This window comes from Glycine soja, chromosome 3 (genome assembly GCF_004193775.1).
Source record: "Glycine soja cultivar W05 chromosome 3, ASM419377v2, whole genome shotgun sequence".
Lineage (NCBI taxonomy): Eukaryota > Viridiplantae > Streptophyta > Magnoliopsida > Fabales > Fabaceae > Glycine > Glycine soja.
In genome coordinates, this window is record NC_041004.1 from 45576055 (window position 1) to 45595687 (window position 19633).

At 31.3% G+C, this 19633-nt stretch overlaps 2 protein-coding genes across 6 annotated transcripts; both read right to left on the reverse strand.

The window, feature by feature from the left end:
- Nucleotides 1-2481: 2481 nt before the first annotated feature.
- Nucleotides 2482-7228, reverse strand: LOC114407597 (DEAD-box ATP-dependent RNA helicase 35). 4 transcript variants are annotated; one of them, XR_003665661.1, is made up of 4 exons: nucleotides 6966-7228; nucleotides 4982-6828; nucleotides 4651-4719; nucleotides 2482-2500 (listed from the first exon to the last, which is right to left on the reverse strand). XR_003665661.1 is itself a non-coding variant. In XM_028370768.1 (3 exons), exon 2 carries the CDS (start codon nucleotides 6784-6786, stop codon nucleotides 5023-5025), a length of 1764 nt encoding a protein of 587 aa, XP_028226569.1. In that variant the 5' UTR covers nucleotides 6787-6828; nucleotides 6966-7228; the 3' UTR covers nucleotides 4483-4719; nucleotides 4982-5022. The 4 variants fall into 4 exon arrangements, 2 of the variants coding, with proteins under 2 accessions (XP_028226569.1, XP_028226568.1); XR_003665660.1 differs by lacking the exon at nucleotides 2482-2500 and adding an exon at nucleotides 3772-4430; XM_028370768.1 differs by lacking the exon at nucleotides 2482-2500 and having other exon boundaries at nucleotides 4483-4719.
- Nucleotides 7229-8681: 1453 nt separating this feature from the next.
- Nucleotides 8682-13799, reverse strand: LOC114407599. 2 transcript variants are annotated; one of them, XM_028370769.1, is made up of 4 exons: nucleotides 13681-13799; nucleotides 13061-13162; nucleotides 11381-12097; nucleotides 8682-10771 (listed from the first exon to the last, which is right to left on the reverse strand). In XM_028370769.1, the coding sequence occupies exons 3-4, from the start codon at nucleotides 12095-12097 to the stop codon at nucleotides 9149-9151; spliced, it is 2340 nt and encodes a 779-aa protein (XP_028226570.1). In that variant the 5' UTR covers nucleotides 13061-13162; nucleotides 13681-13799; the 3' UTR covers nucleotides 8682-9148. The 2 variants fall into 2 exon arrangements, with proteins under 2 accessions (XP_028226570.1, XP_028226571.1); XM_028370770.1 differs by lacking the exon at nucleotides 13681-13799 and having other exon boundaries at nucleotides 13061-13166.
- Nucleotides 13800-19633: the final 5834 nt, after the last annotated feature.

Genomic DNA, 19633 nt, shown 5'->3' on the forward strand with positions numbered 1-19633 from the left:
TTACTATCAGAGTTGTATAATCTAATTTACAATAATAGAAAGAAAATGTCTAACAAAGTAACAATGATTAAAAAAATTTCTGCTGGTTGCAAACATTCCAAAAATTAGTTTCCATAATGCATAACAACAATATCCAGAGTATATAACAATGCAGTAGAAACTCTTTAAATTAATACTCGATAAATTAATAAACTCTCTAAAATAATAAATTTGTCCGGTCTCGACTTGGACCAATGTAAAAAATTGAAAAATTCGATAAAATAATAAGATAATAATTTTTTGTGAGATCCCTTTATAATTTTCGGTCCTAAGAACATCATAAATTAATAATTCATAAAAACTAAAAAAAATATATTACACTCTATTGAAATATAATTCAATAGTTGTCTGTTTTCCAATGCATATGAACACAGTAGTTATTAATTTACGTTGAATATCAAGATTCGCTGTAACATAATTTCAAGAGACATAGACTAATTTGCCTTTTTATTTGGTATGTATAGTATAATTACTTAAAAACTCTTTAAATTAATAATGATTAATTTATCGATAAATTAATAATTCTCTAAATTAACAAATTTATCTGGTCCTAACATTATTAATTTATAGAGTTTTAACTATAGTTAAAATTTTAATATTTCATATGATAATCAATTGAATTAAATCTCTTTTAGAACATATTTAATACATTCTAAAAATTAATTTCTAGAGGTATTAAATATCTATAAAAAAAATTAAATGTATTTTTGAAAATAATTTCCAAAAGCATTAAAAAATCATTTATGAATTCCTTGAAATTACAACCCAAAAATATACTTTTGTGGAAAAATACAAACAAGTGGAAGAGAGTACAAAAATTGAAAGAGAAAAAAAAATGTGTGGAAATGGAATCCTGAACCAAAAGATTGACCGAATTCAATGGCCTAAATCGAAAGAGAGTAGCAGGTAAATGCTAGTAACGCATATTCTGCCATGCCATGCTCCATATAAATATATATTTTTAGCAGATTATATAGGTGAGTGGCTGATATTTAAGGCTATCAATTAGTATTTTAACAGTATATTTAATTTTAATGGAACCATCAAATTGACATTTTATAAATGGTGATTTAAGTTTAAGGGCAAAAGTTAGAGTGTAAAAAGATAAAGGAATTTTTCTATAATTAAAATTTTTAAATTTTATGTTTGAATCCATATGTTGATGTGAATTTTTCTATAATTAAAAGTTAGATTTCACAACTATAAATCAATAAATAAGAGTTCAATCTTAAGGACTAATGATACTAAACCAAAACATTTTGAACAATTATTTGTATTCAAACTAGCCATCATTTAGATTTTCAATTTGATAAAACGTATATTTTCTTACAAATGTGAACATTTTTCTTTTAAAAGTATGAAATAACATTTGGATTAACAACATTTAAAAATACATATATATATATATTTTTTTTTTAAAAAAAAATAAAAAAATGAGATATACATAGGAAGGAGTTATAGATAAAAGAAAGAGGTATCATAATAAGATGCCATAGGAAGATTAGTTTACTAAAGAGAAAATAAATGAACAAGAACATACAAGTTTTCCTAAATCCTAAAAACCATATGTGCGATAAAGTTGGTGTAGTGAAAATAAGCAAATATTTGTAACTGAATAAAAATAATACCTCATGGTTTATTTATAAAAAAACATAAATAATTGATATTTGAAACAAATGACGACATGTGTCTTCGATCATCAAATGACTTCTTCATATCTTGTCACTTGTAACATGTTTCTTCTCATTCAATCACTCTTCAACTATCATCTAATTGTCAATTTTACCGTTCGAATTCATTCATTATAGATAACATTTTCCTTATAAATATCGAATTAACTAATCTATCATTCAATTATTTCTTCCTCAAACTTATGTCACTTTGGGTGCATTTGATTCGCTAAAAAAATAGGACTAGACAACACAAAAATATTTGTCCAACGTGGACAAATATCCAAAAACTTATAACCCACTAAATCCCGATACAACTTTTTGTCCCATGTTTAACAAAAGTAAAAATACAATATCATCCCCATTCACCTCCCTCCTTGCCTCCACCACGCTCGTCGTTGCGGATCTCTCGGACCGCTCCTCCCTCTACATTCTCATCGTCCCCAAGCTTACCTCACCACCGACAACCACCTCTCCCTAGTCGCCCTAGTCAACGTCCTCATCACCACGCTCCTTCAAACCACCGACAACTTCAGCTTTGTGAACTTACCCGCAACTCCCAATTTGACATCATCTCGATCTGGTCCCTCACACCATACTTCCCCTCCAATGCCACCATCCTCCCCCTCTGGCTCGTCATAAACCACCATGTCGTGGAAGAGAAGATCCTCACGAAGCTAACAACGATGCTTACTTCCACTCGCAACGACGACCGACAATGTTGGATGGAGACAGTGGACTTTGAAGAAACGGAGAAACTTGTTTACTTAAAAGCAGTGTTAGCCGAAACACTGTGATAATAAATTTTATGTTAAATAATAAAATAATTTAAAAAGTTTACTTTATATCTTTTCCTAATACAAACCAAACATTACCCAATAAAAAGGATATTATAAGTAAAATTTACATTATTTTATCTAGTACATAAACACATTAAACAAGATACAACACAAAATTACTTGTATTGTCCACCACCAAACAACATACAATACAAAAAATTGTCATGTGACTTAACTACTTGTCCAACATTATTCTACCCATTCAGTATTATTCCACCTATCCCACCTATCGTGTCTTTTTAGCATTCACAACATTTAGGTTTTAATCCTCCAAATTTAAATTTGCAATTCTTGTCCATCAATTTCAAAAACTACTCTTTAGTCTCCATAAAAGAAATCTCAAAGTGAAAGTGGGATTAATGAGATGTTTTTCTAAAGACTAAACATTTTTGGAAATTGAGACAAAAGAAACAAATTTAAATTTAGAGAACCAAATACAAAATAACTCAATAACTCAAATTTGAGAGACAAAACATATTCAAGCCTAGATAGTATTTATAACGCAGAGAAGAAAAGAAGGAACCTTTAATTTTGGTAGAAACTATCAGGAAAAAGAAACACATATGGAAGAAAATTAATATAACATTTTTAGAAATTGAACTAAAACTGAGACAATCTGAGAAAATAACAGCTTGAAACCAATACCAAAAAAAAAAAAAAAAGAGAATCAGCTTGCTTGAAACGGCCATTGTTCATTGTTCATCAAAGTATTTTCTCCTCACTTTTCAACCTTGCCAGTTGCTAACCTTGACTTTGTTGTTACATACATCATATCTGCAAGACTGCAACCTCATCCGCCAAAAGGGGAAGGCTGCATGCCTCTACAATTCATCAAGAACAAGAGTACCAAAAAATGCCCAAAACCCTCCTAAGAACCTTAGCGCAATGGCAAAGTATAACGCCTTTTCTTTTTTATGGATGTTGCCATATGTACCTCATCAGTGATAAAAAAGAGAAAAATGGCAGGAGGATATGTGGGAAATGTTCTTTGTTACGAAAATAAAAGACAACTATTGATTCCACCCCAACACACTTAATGGCTCCCACTTCCCCCATATTATATTATTATCATAGCAAGAACAAGGGAAAAAATAGCTAGAAAAATAGCAATTCAATATTGTAGTGATATTGCAATATTAATGAGCATGCAAAAAGATAATATGACAGAAAACAGCATGACACTTGAAGCTATCTTTAAAGCTTAAACCAGATCGAGCAAGAAATATTCAAATAAGTAGTATCACTGTCATTTAAATTGTTCTTGTCCTGACACAAGTATACAGAAATTTAGAATTGGAAAAGGTCGAAGTCCCAAGAATTTAGCAGATGTTCAGATTCCACAACATCATCCGATGTTAAATTTCAATGAGTGAAAATTACAAGGACATTTGACATCTAGAAACCAGAGACAAGCTGTATACTCCCATTCTCATATACCAAATATAGCCAAAATACAGAATACTGAATTACTCTTTTTCCCCATCCAATGACCCAAAGTCAAGTGTATCAACACAGATAAAGGCACCAAGAAGCAAACATCAGAAGGGTATGGTAACCCTGGAAATTCTAACCAAAGACTCATTAGTGATTAGACATCCGTGACATTCTAAACAAACTTCAGGTCCCTTGAAAGTATACAAAGGGTCACAAAAAGGAAAAAGATGATGAAATTCTTTGTACTCAATACATCAATTTCATGGAGAAAAAATGCCCTCGTGCCAAGCAGAATGAATGCAAACTCAGCAGAAACCAATATTTGTGAATTGGTTGTATTTGACCAGACATACTTGCCATACATTTGTTAAAGCAGGTCAAAAGCTGAGAATGATATCATCTATGGGCCAAACCAATGCAGATGCAGAATCGAGACCCTAGCAGTGAGCTGAAAAGAAACTATTTTAGTGGAGGGAATTTGCTAAATTGCTAATATGGTGTTGCAAAACTCAAGTTTAAAGTTAAAAAAAGAAAAAGATGCACATCTATTTGTGATCTTTACACTGTTCTCCACTAAATGTACGATTATCATTAAAGGTTTCTTGCATATGCAGGACACATTATTTACACTCATTATACAAACATAAATGTTCTAGGAAAATAATTACCAGAGCAGAAGGCATCCACTCCTAACAAATGACTGGACTATGCTACTTTCCCATGTGAATCATCCTAGACTGCATAAACGGGTGAAAATCGACAATTCAGTAATCACAATCTATAATCTATACCATAAATCAACAATGTCAAAGGCAAGAGTACAAATGCAATGAAATGCATTAGATTTCATGCAACAAAATTTATAAGTTGCGCATATAAAACATAACCCAGTGGTGTTCAAAGAAAAATTTGTGCATATCTAAAGCACCAGTACAAATGTAATGGAAGTCATCAAATCTCATGGTACAAAGTTTAAAAGTTGCAGATATAATACATAACCTAGTAGTGTTCAGAGAAAATTGGTACACAAAGGATGCCTTTCAAATTTCCCCTCTGTAACCTCCAGATCCAAAATAATCCTTTCTATTATTTGCTATCGCCATGCTCTTCTGATGTTCTAATTTGGGACAATCACGGATACGATGACCAAGCCCACCACAATATGCACATCCTTTGACCCCACTTATGTCTGTGATCTCTTCATTATCTTCCATTGGATCATTCAACTCAGCCAAAACTGGGGGAATCCTTTGCTTTGCTTCTTGCAAGAGGTGTTTCAAGTCAAGTAATGTTGTCTCACTTTGATTCTTGTTTATAAATGTTGTCGCTATACCAGTCTTTCCACATCGTCCAGTCCTTCCAATCCTATGGACATAATTTTCAATTTCAGCTGGCATATCATAGTTAATGACATGCTGAATATCAGGAAAATCCAAACCTTTGGATGCAACATCAGTTGCTACCAACACATCTTTCTTTCCAGCCTTAAAAGCAGCAATGGCATACTCTCTCTCTTCCTGATCCTTGCCTCCATGGATGGCCACTGCTTCCACTCCTTTCAAGAGAAGGTATTCATGGATGTCATCAACGTCAGCCTTATTCTCACAAAATATCAGAACAGGAGGTGGGGTTTTTTGTAGACACTCAAGGAGATAAACTATTTTTGCCTCTTGCTTAACATACTCTACCTCCTGAATTACATCAAGATTTGCAGCCCCTGCACGTCCCACATTGACAATAATAGGTTTCACCAAAGCGCTTCTGGCAAAGTTCTGAATTTTGGTAGGCATAGTAGCAGAAAATAGAAGAGTCTGCCTTTGAGCTTTGAAGTGATCAAAAACTTCTCTAATGTCATCTTCAAATCCCAAATCTACCAATCGATCAGCCTCATCTAATGTTAAATACCTGCAATTATCAAGATTCATTTTCTTCTTGGCCAACATATCTTTCAACCTCCCAGGAGTGGCAACAACAATATGAACACCCTTCTTCACAATATCAAGCTGCGATCTCATATCCACTCCACCAATACAGAGCAAAGGCCTGAGCTCTGGATATCCAGCTTCCTTCAAAGGTATCAAGAACTGTTCAATCACTTCATATGTCTGCCTTGCCAGTTCCCTTGATGGACAAATAATCAAACCAAATGGACCTTCTCCAGGAACAATAGGCATCATGATTTCCTCTTGCATTGCCATCATGATCATCGGAAGCACAAAGACCAGAGTTTTTCCTGAGCCCGTGAATGCAATCCCAATCATATCCCGCCCAGATAAGATAACAGGCAGACCTTGCACCTGAATGGGTGTTGGTTGTACAATCCCCTTAGCTTTCAACTTCTTCAAAACCGGCTCCGGAAACCTCATATCCTTAAAATTCTTAATCGGGGGTGGGATATCACCGCCATCAACAATTATATGCCACTGCTTTCGAATCAAATCACACTCCTTCTTAGACATCCTTCTCACATGCAAAGGCGGCTTCCACCCTGTAGGCAAAGGTTCCGTATAAGTAATCCCCTTGGCCAATTCGCGGACAGACATGAGGGTTTTCCTATCTGACAAGTTTTCAATCATCTCCTTCTCCTGTTGAACAATCTGCTCGGTCACACTGATCTCAGGTTGCTCTCGTTTCAGCTGCGACGCTTTAACCAGAAGACTGGGCTTAGTTTCAGCCACTCTTTGTTTCTCCAAATCATCGTCAGTGACAGCAGAGGCCTTCCCTTTGCGTTGGAGAATCTTCTGAGCTTCCAAGGCACGACGCTTGGCCACGGGCACATACTCCACATAATCATCTTCTTCCATATTCGCCGGCAGTTTGTACACACTATAACAGTTCTTTTGGTCCTAATTTCATTCCAAAGAAAAATAAAAGTCAGAAATAAGCAACAAATTAATTCCAAAGTATAACAGCTAAACCTAATATAGCCTTATCAAACTCAACAACCAGTGAATAGGCACTACAACATAAGTGAAAGAGAAACCTGCGAAGCGTTGTTGTGGTTCTACGCGCTGATTAGAGAAGAAAGTGAAAGGCCACAGCAAACGGAGATACTCGGAATTCGTAAGGAGTGAACTGCAGATACAAAACAATCGGCGAGAGACCTCTCTTCTGATGCTGTGATTGTGATTTGGGACTTATATTAGGGTTTGGTTTCCTATTTTCTGTGAACCAAAGCCCCTCCAATTCAGATGCAATACACCGATTCTCTCTCTCAAGACGAAAGGGAAAATTGAAACGATGTTAAAATGGGCCCCGACCCAATTTAACACTGAGTTTAAAATCTCAGTCCAACTCAACTAATGATTGCGGGTTGGGTTGTCACACCAAAATTTAAAAAATAAATAATTCATAAGTTATTTAATAAATAAGAAATATAAATAACTTAAATGTAAATGTATAATAATATTATCTTTTAAAATTGTTTTGACATAAATACTTCATGTAAGTTATTATGATCTATTAAATAATAAAACAGTACAGAATAGTAAAACAACGTAAAATTTATAAGTTTATATATTATATTAATAAAAATAATATATAAAAATATTTAAGTAAAAAAAACTCAATATGGCATGTTCGTCCAATTCAATCTAACCCAGATATATTTGATTAGTAGGTCATGTGAATTGAATCAGGTTGATTAAGTACATATTTAATTTGTAATTGAAATTGTTATATTATGATATGTGTTTTTAATACAATTCAAGATAAAAATAAAATAAAAACAAAGGTCTTGATCTTTTTGTAAAAGTACTTCTTCACCTTATTTTTCAACACATGCATTAAATTATATAACCTAATTTAACTCATTTTTGCAAATCAAATTAAATAGATTGACCACTTGGCAATAAGTTTCAATCTTTTACAACTTTTTGAAGAAATTTTTTTATATTTTTTATAAAAAAATTAAAATTTAAGTTTAGCGATTTATTTAATATAATTTAGTATTTTAAAAAACTCAATTTAAAAATCGGTTTACAAGTTTGGTTAATAGTAAGACCTTTTTTTCTTTAGGAATTCAATAGTAAGACTTTTTTATGTGTTAATATATACAAATTTATACATACTTACATCCGTACGCGTGTGTGTGTATAAAAGTATAGCATTAAAGTGATTAAGGTAATTATAATCGGTATAATTTTATTTTGAACATTCAAATTAATAATACAACATGATATAATAATGTAGAAAATATTGCATACAAGGTTACTGTCGTGATCTACTACTCCTCAACTTCATTGACTACTTGTATACCCTTTGCATCACTTTTTGTCATGACTTATGTTATGAAGGCAACCAGAACTTCATGCAGGGTGAATCCAACCATTTCCAAATCGAAGTAGCTGTTTCCAGTTCCTCGTACTCCATATAATTAATGGTTTTACTTTTGCCTTTTCAAGAAAAGAAAAAGTTGAACATTCAGGAAAGAAAGGCATGGGTTTGTTAATTATAAACTAAATCAGAATTACGTTGGACAAAAGGGAGGCCAGTCCATCAAGGTCTATGCTTTCCCGAATTGATCTTGATCTCATAAAAAAAAAAATTGTTAGTTGTAATAGTCTGATTCAAAATTCAAGAGATCAATTCAGTATTCACCATAAGAATAGGACACAACTCACCGTCTGACCCATTTCTTGCTTGTCAAGCAAGATCACACAAACAAAAGTCAATTTGTAATTGCTAAAGCACACTCAAATTTCCCGACAATATTATCACCAGCTAAAATATTTTATTATAATTTCTACGGGACAATATTAGGCAAGTTTTACTTGCAAATTGGTGAACAAGCATGAGGTTGGGATCTTTCTAATTTTTTTTTTTTTAAAAAAAAAAACTGATCTTATCAACATTATGTGCAGTATGTTGAATCACTATGGCAGCTTTAGAACATAATTTGTAAGTCAGACAGGAGAAGCTTCAGTACTTCTCAACAACAATTTGTTTCTAGATGCCAAAAACTTCATGATGATAAGCAGCTTCAAAGATACCTGGTATAATGGATCACTAGTCTTAACTTAATCTAATGGTTCACATATATTTCCTTATCATTGCAGTCTCCATTCAAATGTTTTTCTTCCGCTACAACAGCAGTCCCATGATCAGAACTATGATGGTCCGGCGGTGTTTTGCCTCTTGTACGTGCCCTGCGGCAAAATACTAAATTCATCGTTGTGTTTGGATGTTTTTCCTCTTCTGTCTCCTTTCCCCAAGCGTGAATTCATTTGCTAGAGATTCCAACGCTCTAAGTGACAGTGATCGGTTTCTTGTGCTCTGCCTCCTGGAATTCATATTAGGCTGATTTTCCATAGAACCAACATCACCAGAGGTTCTCGGTGGCTGTTCAACCACTGCCTGAGCATCAGATGATAAACATTGATCATTTGCCTTTAGGCACTGCCCATCTTCCTCCACCGTTGCCCTTTCACCATCTTCAGAGTTCAATGCAACTTGGGGTATCTTGAAGGTGACTGATGACTGTGATTCAGATTTCTCAACTTTATCATCAGAAACACTCGTGCATTGACAAACTTCATTGAGAATGCTTTCTTCGTTATTCTCTTCCACACTTTTTTCAGCAGATGCTCCACTCTTCTGACAGCTAACAGGATCATCAACATTTTCTTGAGAGAATGTCATTTTTTCGGATCCCAAGTCTCCTGAGGAGTTCCCAATGATTTGGCTTGTCTCTGCCTTGGCACAAGCAGTCAATCTCCTCTTTTTGAAGGGAAGAATGGGATGTTTGGAATAACCTGGTCTCACTCTCGGACTGAATCGTTGCTTTATGGCGCTCTTTAGTTGATTATCATTAGACACGGAGGTCTTCTGATTCTCCAGGCTTTCTTCCATTTTCTTTGCATTGTTTTGGCTATCAGCATTACTAATATTATTTTTGTCATATATCAGCATATTAGCTTCCATCTTAGAAGTATTTTCCACTTCAACTGACAGATATTTCAGTTCTCTCGCCGGCAATAATTTACCTTCACAAAGCATGCTGGTATCAGTCAACTTTTGATCAATGTTTTCAGGCATATCCTTAATATATTTGGCCCCTTTATGTGTACCAGCAGCATTTACCTCAACGTTACCCACTGAATTAACAGGTACAGATTTAAATTCTCGTAAATCAGATGACTTCCTTCCATGCACCAAACTGGTATCGATAACCGTGAATTTTATATGATCTGTGTTGTAAGTAGAAGAACGGGGCTTGAGGTATGTTTGAGGATGATAATCAGATTGATCATCCTTATTCAATCCCCTTTCTGGCTCTTCATCATTGCAGATATCAACTTTAGCTTCTTCAAGATCAAGTAGATTTGGTTCAGCTACCACTTTGCTCAAGATATCACAAACAGAATCAAAGTAATGGTCACCTTTCACAAGTTTTGTTCTTGAAAACTCCTCAACACCAGGGACAAGAAAAACCAGATAATCTTTGGAGCTGACATAGCCTTGATTCTTTGGTTGCTCAGAGTGCCAACCTCTTGCCAGTAAGCGGGGCCAAACAGCTTCCCAGAAGAGATCCTTACTTTTGGCCTTGCTCAGTCGAAATCCTGTTAAAAATTTCATTATATCACTAGGTCCAAGAGAAGACCAAGCTTTGCAAGTTGGCGCTGAAAACACCCAATTGTTCTTCCCAGGTTCCACAGCAAGACATGTAAGGTCTTCCTTCTCCTTTCCAATACCTACTGCTTCCACAAGAACACCAAGTCCAACAGTGGACTTTAAAGAAGATATGTATTCTTCTAAAGAAGCTCTGCCCTCCGTATATGACTTAGAAACCTGATTATAGACAAAAGCAAACTGAGAGTGAAGCATATAAATAAACAACTGAAAAGATAAATAAATAAAAATCCATTGGCCATAAAGGTTCAAATAATCACCAGTGTGCATCACAATTCACAATAAGATCATAATTCAATCAGTTATTCATTCCACTTTAAATACAATTGTTTCTAATGTAAACATCGGATGGACCAGAAGAAATACTATAAGTATTGTTTGAAACTCATAAACAGAATGTATTAGGTACTTCCAAAAGATATGGAATCCTTTTATTGCTAATGTCTTCTATTCCTCTGCATGGTTAATACACCCATAAAAATGGACAGACAATCATCATCATCATTATATAGATAAATAGGTATAGATAGATACATATTAATGTCTTCGACAAAATCACGGCACTTCATGAAGTTAAAGAAGATTATATTGAAAACTACAAGGGGAAAAAGTTTATAAAGGACTATATCAGAGAAGTGACACATGAGAATAAAAGAAATTTCAAAATCATAGAAGGCAGAGAAACAGGCTAAGCCACTCATCAGGCAAATGAAATATACTTGCTGTAGTTCAGTAACAACACTGAAGATGAGATGACACTGTTGATACCTGTAGCAAAATGTCTTTAGATTCTTCTGAGACATGGGGAATCAAGCGAGACAATAGTTCATGTAGCCTCCGTCCAGTGAAAAGTTTTTGTCCTATCGTAGACTTTCTCCCTTTTATCTTCCTGCAGTCTGACCATCTACGATATTCATCAGATTTGTAAAACTTTCCATAGTAAAATGCAAGTATTTCCCCTATCCCTTTGTTCTCTAAGAATCTTTTTATCTGAACAAAATTCTTCCGAAAAATATACAGCCCAAGGAGAAAACTTTTTGCATCAGTGTCACTCCAGGAGTTACTTAATGTGCCAGGGACCAATGCATAAGTTTTGCTTTTACCCAGTTGGCTTGAATTGTTGTCTCCTGTCATCACAGATTGAGATGTGATTGGTTTCAATTCTTTCCTGTTGTCTCTAAGATATCCCCATCCTTCATGTCCACTATTCTCCACTTCATTATGTATCCATGTAACAGAGATGGGTAAACCAATTGCGAAGGAAAGTGAATTGTCATGCCCAACTTCTGACTCAGCAGGATTCATTAGAAGTTGAAGCTGTTCTGATTGTTTTATTATGGAAGGAACTTCCACCTGGTATTCAAGACCAACCCGAGGATCCAGCTGTGGAGCACCGACTAAACCGCTTATATAAGAGGAATTTGGAGGACTATTAGATGCATGATCCATGAAATTATCGTTAAAATTCTCCTGAATTAATTCCATCTGCCAAGAAACATAGTATAATAAACCAGGTAAGAAGTAACTATAAACTCAAATCTTCAGAAATATTATAAAGGACCTGTAGATTAAACAACATTATGAAGGAGCTCAATTCAAACGTGACTTTCTACTAGATATAAAAGTAATGACAGAGTTATTCAACATGCATTCATTTACCTGGCCATTTATTTTACAAAGCATCACACTTATTGAAGGAACTAAGATTTCCTGACCATTAACTATCCATAAGGAATTGATACTTAATTTCAGAACTTTTCAACCCTTTCATATCAGATAATAGCTATAGAACAACAACAAAAGTCTTATCCCATTAGGTGAAGTCAGTTACATGAATCACACAACAAATTGAATGTATTTTTCAATTATTTCTATAAGATAAAATCGATATAGATAGATTTTATCTTATAGAAATGATTGAATTCCGCTCGGATAAAGACCAAATCTTTTATTAGCTAATAGTTATGTAACAAAATGTTAGGTCTCTAACTATTTTTTCTTTCAATTATTTTCACCACTATCAAATTCTTAAAAGAATCCATTGTTCACAAACTCGGGATTAGAGCACAAGTAACAGGATCAATGGGTAAGGAATTCTTCATTGGCCAGTGACTAAAAAAGGATTACAACAAATAAAACAATTTATTTCCATCCCTAAAAAATTGAAACACAGCTGAAGCTACAACAATTGCCTATAAGATAAAGTATCAGAATCCTCCACGTAGATACCTAAATCACTCACATAAAACCCTATTAATTTTTCTATGCCAGAAAAGCAAAATTTGTAAACTTCTTCTCAGGCACAGCATTCCTCAATGGCTGTAACAGGTTAAAAACAATCACACCATACAACAACCGCTATACATGATTGCATGCAACCTAAGAAGGGGAGAGAATAAAATAAATCCCTGTGTGGAAAACGATGTAAAGGCGAAGAATTTTGATTACCAAAGAAAAATATAATAACCAACCCCAGATCCACTTGTATGCAAGTTCACAACCAAAGTGCTTGTAGATTAACACATAACAAACTGATTCACACGTACAACCCTGTAGGAAGAGCAAAAGAAGAAGAATAAATCAGCGAAACCAGAAGAACATAACAAGTACATTCACTGACACAAAGATTGAGCACACCCCACATACCACGTACTGCTAACAATTAATCAAAATACCAACGACCCAGAAATATTCACAGGTATCTTTCTCCATATCCTATGTTATTACACATCACACACATATAAACTGTATGATCCAAAGCAGAACAGAAGAAACACGCATTGGACATGTTAAAGGTTGATGACAAAGAGAGATGAATATTTCTTAACCTTTTGAGTAAATGGTGGAAACGTCAAATGCTAAGGCTTTGGAGGGGAAGCAATAGCATCATCAAGTAAGCACACACATAAGTTAAAACAAATAATAATAATAATGGGCGGTGATAATATTTAGAGTTCGTTGATTTTCATATATATGGTGTTATGAAAGTGAAGAAAGTGTAAAAGAAGTTAACGTGGAGAGAGAATGGGAAAGAGAGAGAGAGAGAGAGAGAGAGAGAGAGAGAGAACCTGGTGTGGTGCTTAATGGCTCAAGTGAACGAAACACGAAGGTGAATTCATGAAGTGAACTACTACTGCTTGGTCCCTCCTCACTTTTAAAACACAACCGAGTCTTGTTTCCCAACGTGACTCGCCCGAGTTGAGTTGAGTTGAGTTGAGTTGAGTTGAATTGACGACGTGGTTTAGAAGCAAGTCCTACTTGCTGTGTTGTATTTTGACGTAGAACGGTAATTCAAAACTTGAACGAGGGTTTACTTATTAGATTTTTGTGTTTTTAACCGTGGTCAGTGTAAGCCTCTTATGTTACTAATTAAGAGAAAATAAGTTTTCTATTGATAATGTAAAATAATACTTCGTCCGATCACAGATGACAATGCATAATAAAATTTATTTTTTTTACAATAAATAACTTAAAAATCACATCATGTGAAATTACTTTATATTATTAAAACATGTCCATTAAATTCATTAATATAAATGATTTTGTAAAATTCTTACACATAATTACATACATAAGTTTAAGATTATATAAAAATTATAATTTACTGACTTCTTTCTTAAAGTTGAATAGTAATAAATTTAAATATAAAATTTAATTTGAATGTATAAATGTGGATTGTCTTATATGATAAAGTAAAACCGTTACACCGAATCTGATTTTCTTAAAATTAAGCTACAATAAATTTTAAAATATAATTTAATTCAAATATATAAATGTGGATTGTCGCATATGATCAGTAAACTGACTGACTGATTGAGACTGTTAACCGTCCATATATTTTATATTTGGCATTTGAGGAGTTATAAATCATTTGAAAATTGGACTTACACGTAGCCAACTTAGCAAGAAAAGTTTCATCGAGCCTAGCACCAAATATAGGTTGACCCACACTTGTAGACTAAGTGAAGTTCATAGATTGATTGTTTGTTGTATTTGGCTCACTCTCACATTGCATGGCTTAAAAAACTTATGAGATATGTATAATTAACTCTAGTAGAATGAAATTTTAGATTATTTTCACATGTGACTAAGACAACATTAGCATTACCCACTTTTTACACATGAGGGACATCATACACACCACCCCATAAAAAAGTGAAAACGATTGGAAGTTGCACTTCTTAGAACATAACCATTAAATTCAATAATTAATTGATTGTATTTTGATGTGTTGGTGAAAAAATTAAGAATATAATTGATTATTTGAAATTCATATACATAACTACACAAATAAGTTTAAAATTGTAAAAAAAAACTATAATTTATTGGCTTCTTTCTTGAAATTGAATGACAATAAATTTAAATATAAAATTTAATTCGAATGTATAAATGTGGATTGTCGTATATGATAAAGTGAATTGTTTGACCAAGTCTGATTTTCTTAAAGTTGAACTACAATAAATTTAAAAATATAATTTAATTTTAATGAATAAATATGGATTGTCGCATATGATAAGTGAACCGTCTAACTTAGAATGGTAACTAATCGTCTAGGTTTTAAGTTTGACATTTGAGGAGTTATAGGTCATCTGAGAATCAAGTTTTACATGGCCAACTAAGTAAGAAAACTTCCATCAAGCCTAGCAAGTAATATAGATTGATCCGCACTTGTAGATTGATTGAAGTCCATAGATCAATTGTTTGTTGTATTTGGTTCACTCTCACATCACAAGGCTTAAGAGACTTGTGAGTTACGAGCCCTTGAGTTTAGAACAATAAGATTTTATATTATTTCCACATGTAACTAAGACACATTAGCACCACCCACTCTTTTTGAAAAAAGTGAAAATGTTTGGAAGTTGCATTTGTTAGAACATGACCATTAATTTCATTAATTAATTGATTGCATTTCGATGTGTTGGTGAAAAAATTAGGAATATAAATGATTATCCGAAATTCATATACATAACTACATACATAAGTTTAAAATTGTAAAAAACTATAACTTATTGGTTTCTTTCTTAAAATTGATTTGCAATAAATTTAAATGTAGAATTTAATTTGAATGTATAAATATGGATTGTCGTTTATGATTAAGTGAATCGTTGTCAGCGAGTTTGATTTTCCTAAAGTTGAGTTGCAATAAATTTTAAAATAGAATTTAATTCAAATATATAAATGTGAATTGTCGCATATGACAAGTGAACTATTTGATTGAGACCGACAACCAAGCACCTGTGCGTTTTAAGTTTGACATATGAGGAGTTATAGGTCATCCAAGAATCAAATTTTACATAACCAACCAAACAATAAAAGTTTCATCTAGCTGGGCCTAATATAGGTTGATCCACACTTGTAAATTGGTTGAAGTTCATAGATGGATTGTTTGTTGTATTTGGGTCACTCTCACATCACAAGGCTTAAAAAATTCATGGGTCATGAGTCCTAGAATTGAGTCTAATACAACGAGATTTTAGATTATTTTTATATGTGACTAAGACACCATTAGTATAACCCATGTGTGTGAGGGACACCATACATACTATCCTTGAAAAAAGTGAAAATGATTGAAAGTTGCACTTGTTAGATGTGATTCATTTGGGTCAAGTCAAGTTACATATAGTAAATATTCACATTTATAACTTAACTTGTCTTGGAGTTAATTAACTTAAAAAATAAATTGATAAAAAATGACTAATATATCATGAAAGTTAAAAAAATGAATGTTAAAACTTGTTAATTTTATAACCAAATTAAATTCTTAATTTCATCAATTTTACAATGGAATGACAAATTTATTAAGCAATGTAAATGACACATTTAAAAAATTATTTTTGTTTTCATATTGATAAATGCTTATATCATATTTTTTTAACTCTCTGATGACAATTGTTAATTAGTACCTTTCAGATATTCATACTTAAATAAAAATAATTTATTATTATAATAATATTAATGCATTCTATCATTCATATTTAAAATGTAAAATTTATAATCTAAATATAGGATGATTCTATTTAAACTAAAAATAATAATTTTAAAATAAATTTTTATATATGTATTTTTTAAGAAAAAAAATAAGATTTACTTCTTAAAATAAAAAGAAAATTATTTTTTAAACAAAAAAAATTTAGATAAACACTTTAAAAAAATATAAACTATTTATTTCTTAAAATAAATACTTATTAACAAATGAAGTTATTTTATTAAAATAATCATATTTATAATTAATTGTAGTGGTAATTAAAATAATCAGTTTTTATTACGAGTCCTAAACAAATATTGTGTATAATATAGACTTTAAATATAATATAGAATTATTGTGTATAAATACCAAATAGTATTGATTAAACAAATATTGTGTACAAAAATTATGTCCAAGAATATTGTCATTTTTTTTATTGAATATTCTTAAACAGATAATAAATTAGAATTAGTTATTATTGACTAATTAATATAAAATAAATAATAATTAATATATCATCAATTTGAATGAATCAAAATAGACCTCTAAATTTTATATTTTCACGCGTGACTTTATTTGAATCGTACAACATATTTTATAAAAAGAAATAAACTTTAATTATAATTTCATTACTAAATCTCTTCTGCACCGCCATAGAAGAGTCAAAGACGTTTACCAAAAAAAAAAAAAAGAGTCAAAGGCAAATTTTGTCAAAGGAAAAAATGAGTTGATTATATGAGATGTATTGAGATTTATGTTTGATTACATTACTTGTTGCGAGAAATGACAACCAAAGTGTGTTAGTAAATGATTTTGTTTCTTTTTAAAAAAGTAAATGATTACATTTTGTTGCTTACAAGAAATAATGTATTTAGATTGTGGTATATGAATGAGTTTTACATGATAAGCTTTACAACAAATGATTGGACGTGTATAGTTTTGTCATTTGACAATTTATTGTTATTATGTATCTTATCCATCATATATAAGTTTTTTTTATATTTTTTTAACTGTGGTTTTTTTACATAATTCATAAAATTTATTTAATAGCTTGCATTGCATGTTGCACAAACAATTTAACAGGTTTGGTTCATAAGTACTGACACAAAAAAGGCTTGTAAAAATATCAAAGAATTTACTGATTTTTTGTCAATTAATTCTCCTTAAATCAATTAACCATAATTTCAATGTACTTTTTTTTTTTTTACTAAAGGGATAAGTGTCAGTGGATTTTCCCTATCTTAAAAGAAAATATATTATTTTAACAAAAGTTAAAGAAGTTATCAATATATTTCCATATATATACAATAAATTTACACTTCTTACAATTCTTCCGTGCGGACTGTGGTTCGCACGATCTACGGTCTAGTTATATTTGTATTATACAAAATAAAAATATAGACATATACCGAAAAAAATAAGAGGCAAATGTTTGCTGCCTTATAGCTCGTTGATTGAACTTCTCATCAATTTAAAACATTTAAATACAAATAATAATATAACAAATTAGAGTTAATCGTATTTTTTTAACAAAACTCACTTTTAATCCCTATACCATTTTTTTATGTTTTTATTCTTATATTTTTCCTCTGTTAACAGTTTTAGACTTTTAGCTCTTGTTATCAAGTAATAACATTAAGTGTTGATTTAATGTTCTCATGATTTATAATGTGATTAATGAATTTAACTTGATAAACATGGGTAATTTTTTTGAAAATTACATTTTTGTCCCTTATTTTTTAAGATTAATTATGAAATCATATTAGTTAGCAAAAAAATTAAAAATACAGTTTTATCAAAAAATTTAAATGTGACTATCAAGTTATACTTATTGACTATGTAATAATTTAAGTAATTATCATGATTATCATTAATATTATTGCTCGATAGAAGAGATTAAAACTATTGATAGAAGACAAATATATAAATAAAAAAATACTAAAAAAATGTTTAGGAACTAAAATAATTTTTGCAAAAAGTTTAAAAAGTAAGAACATAATTAACCCATTAAATTATTTTCAATAGAAAACCTTAAATTTAAAATACAACACAGGTACATATAATATACATTATTAATTATTGATAAAAATATAATAATGTTTATTTGAACAAAATATTTTTTTGTCTAGAAAACAAACACATGTTTTTTATATTCAAAATCAATCAAAAATTAAATATTTAGAGTTTATAAAAAAATATAATTGTTGCAAGCTGAAAATAATTTATGAACATATTATAAGTTATTATCATTAGTACTCTCAAACATGTACTATACAAGTGTTTATATTATAAGTTGTTATCATTATTTATTTAAAAAAATGGTCTAAATTTGACTCTATCATAAGCACCTTTTTCATTTCATCTTTAAAATAACACAACCTAAAAAGAACCACATATAAAACTATAAAAGAATAATTAATAATACACTATCTAACACACTTTTTACTATTAGTTAAAATTTATTAAAAATAAAAAAATAATAAAAAAATCTCATCAAATAAAAATTAAGACCTACAAAAAGTCACAATTTCAAATAAATTTTAACTAATAGTAAAATATTCTATAAAAAAAATAATAGTAAAAGATGTATTTTTAAAAAATGACAACAAAATGTATTGTTACCATTTCTTAAACCACAAATGTGTTTTTATAATTAGGAATTACAACAAATAGAACTAACTCAAAATTAGTTTGAGACTCAATTTTATCATTAATTTAGTAAACTTAATTCAACAATAAAATGAGTTGAAAATTGAACTTATTGAATAAATTAATTGATTTTTTTTACAAATTTGTATAAATTAATTGAATTTGAGCCGTTTAACTTATTTAGTTGATGAATTAAATCAAAATTTTGAAATGAACTAAGCTAACGAAATACTTATTTGTGAGTTTAAACTAAATAAAAATATTAATATCAAACTCAAGTGAAATTAGTTATCGATCAAACGAATTCAATTTACTCAACTTAACTAATTTCAAGCTCTATTCCCAACATCCGTTATGACTCATGACCCAACGAACAATAAATTGCAGTGGGGGAAGCTATCCGAGAA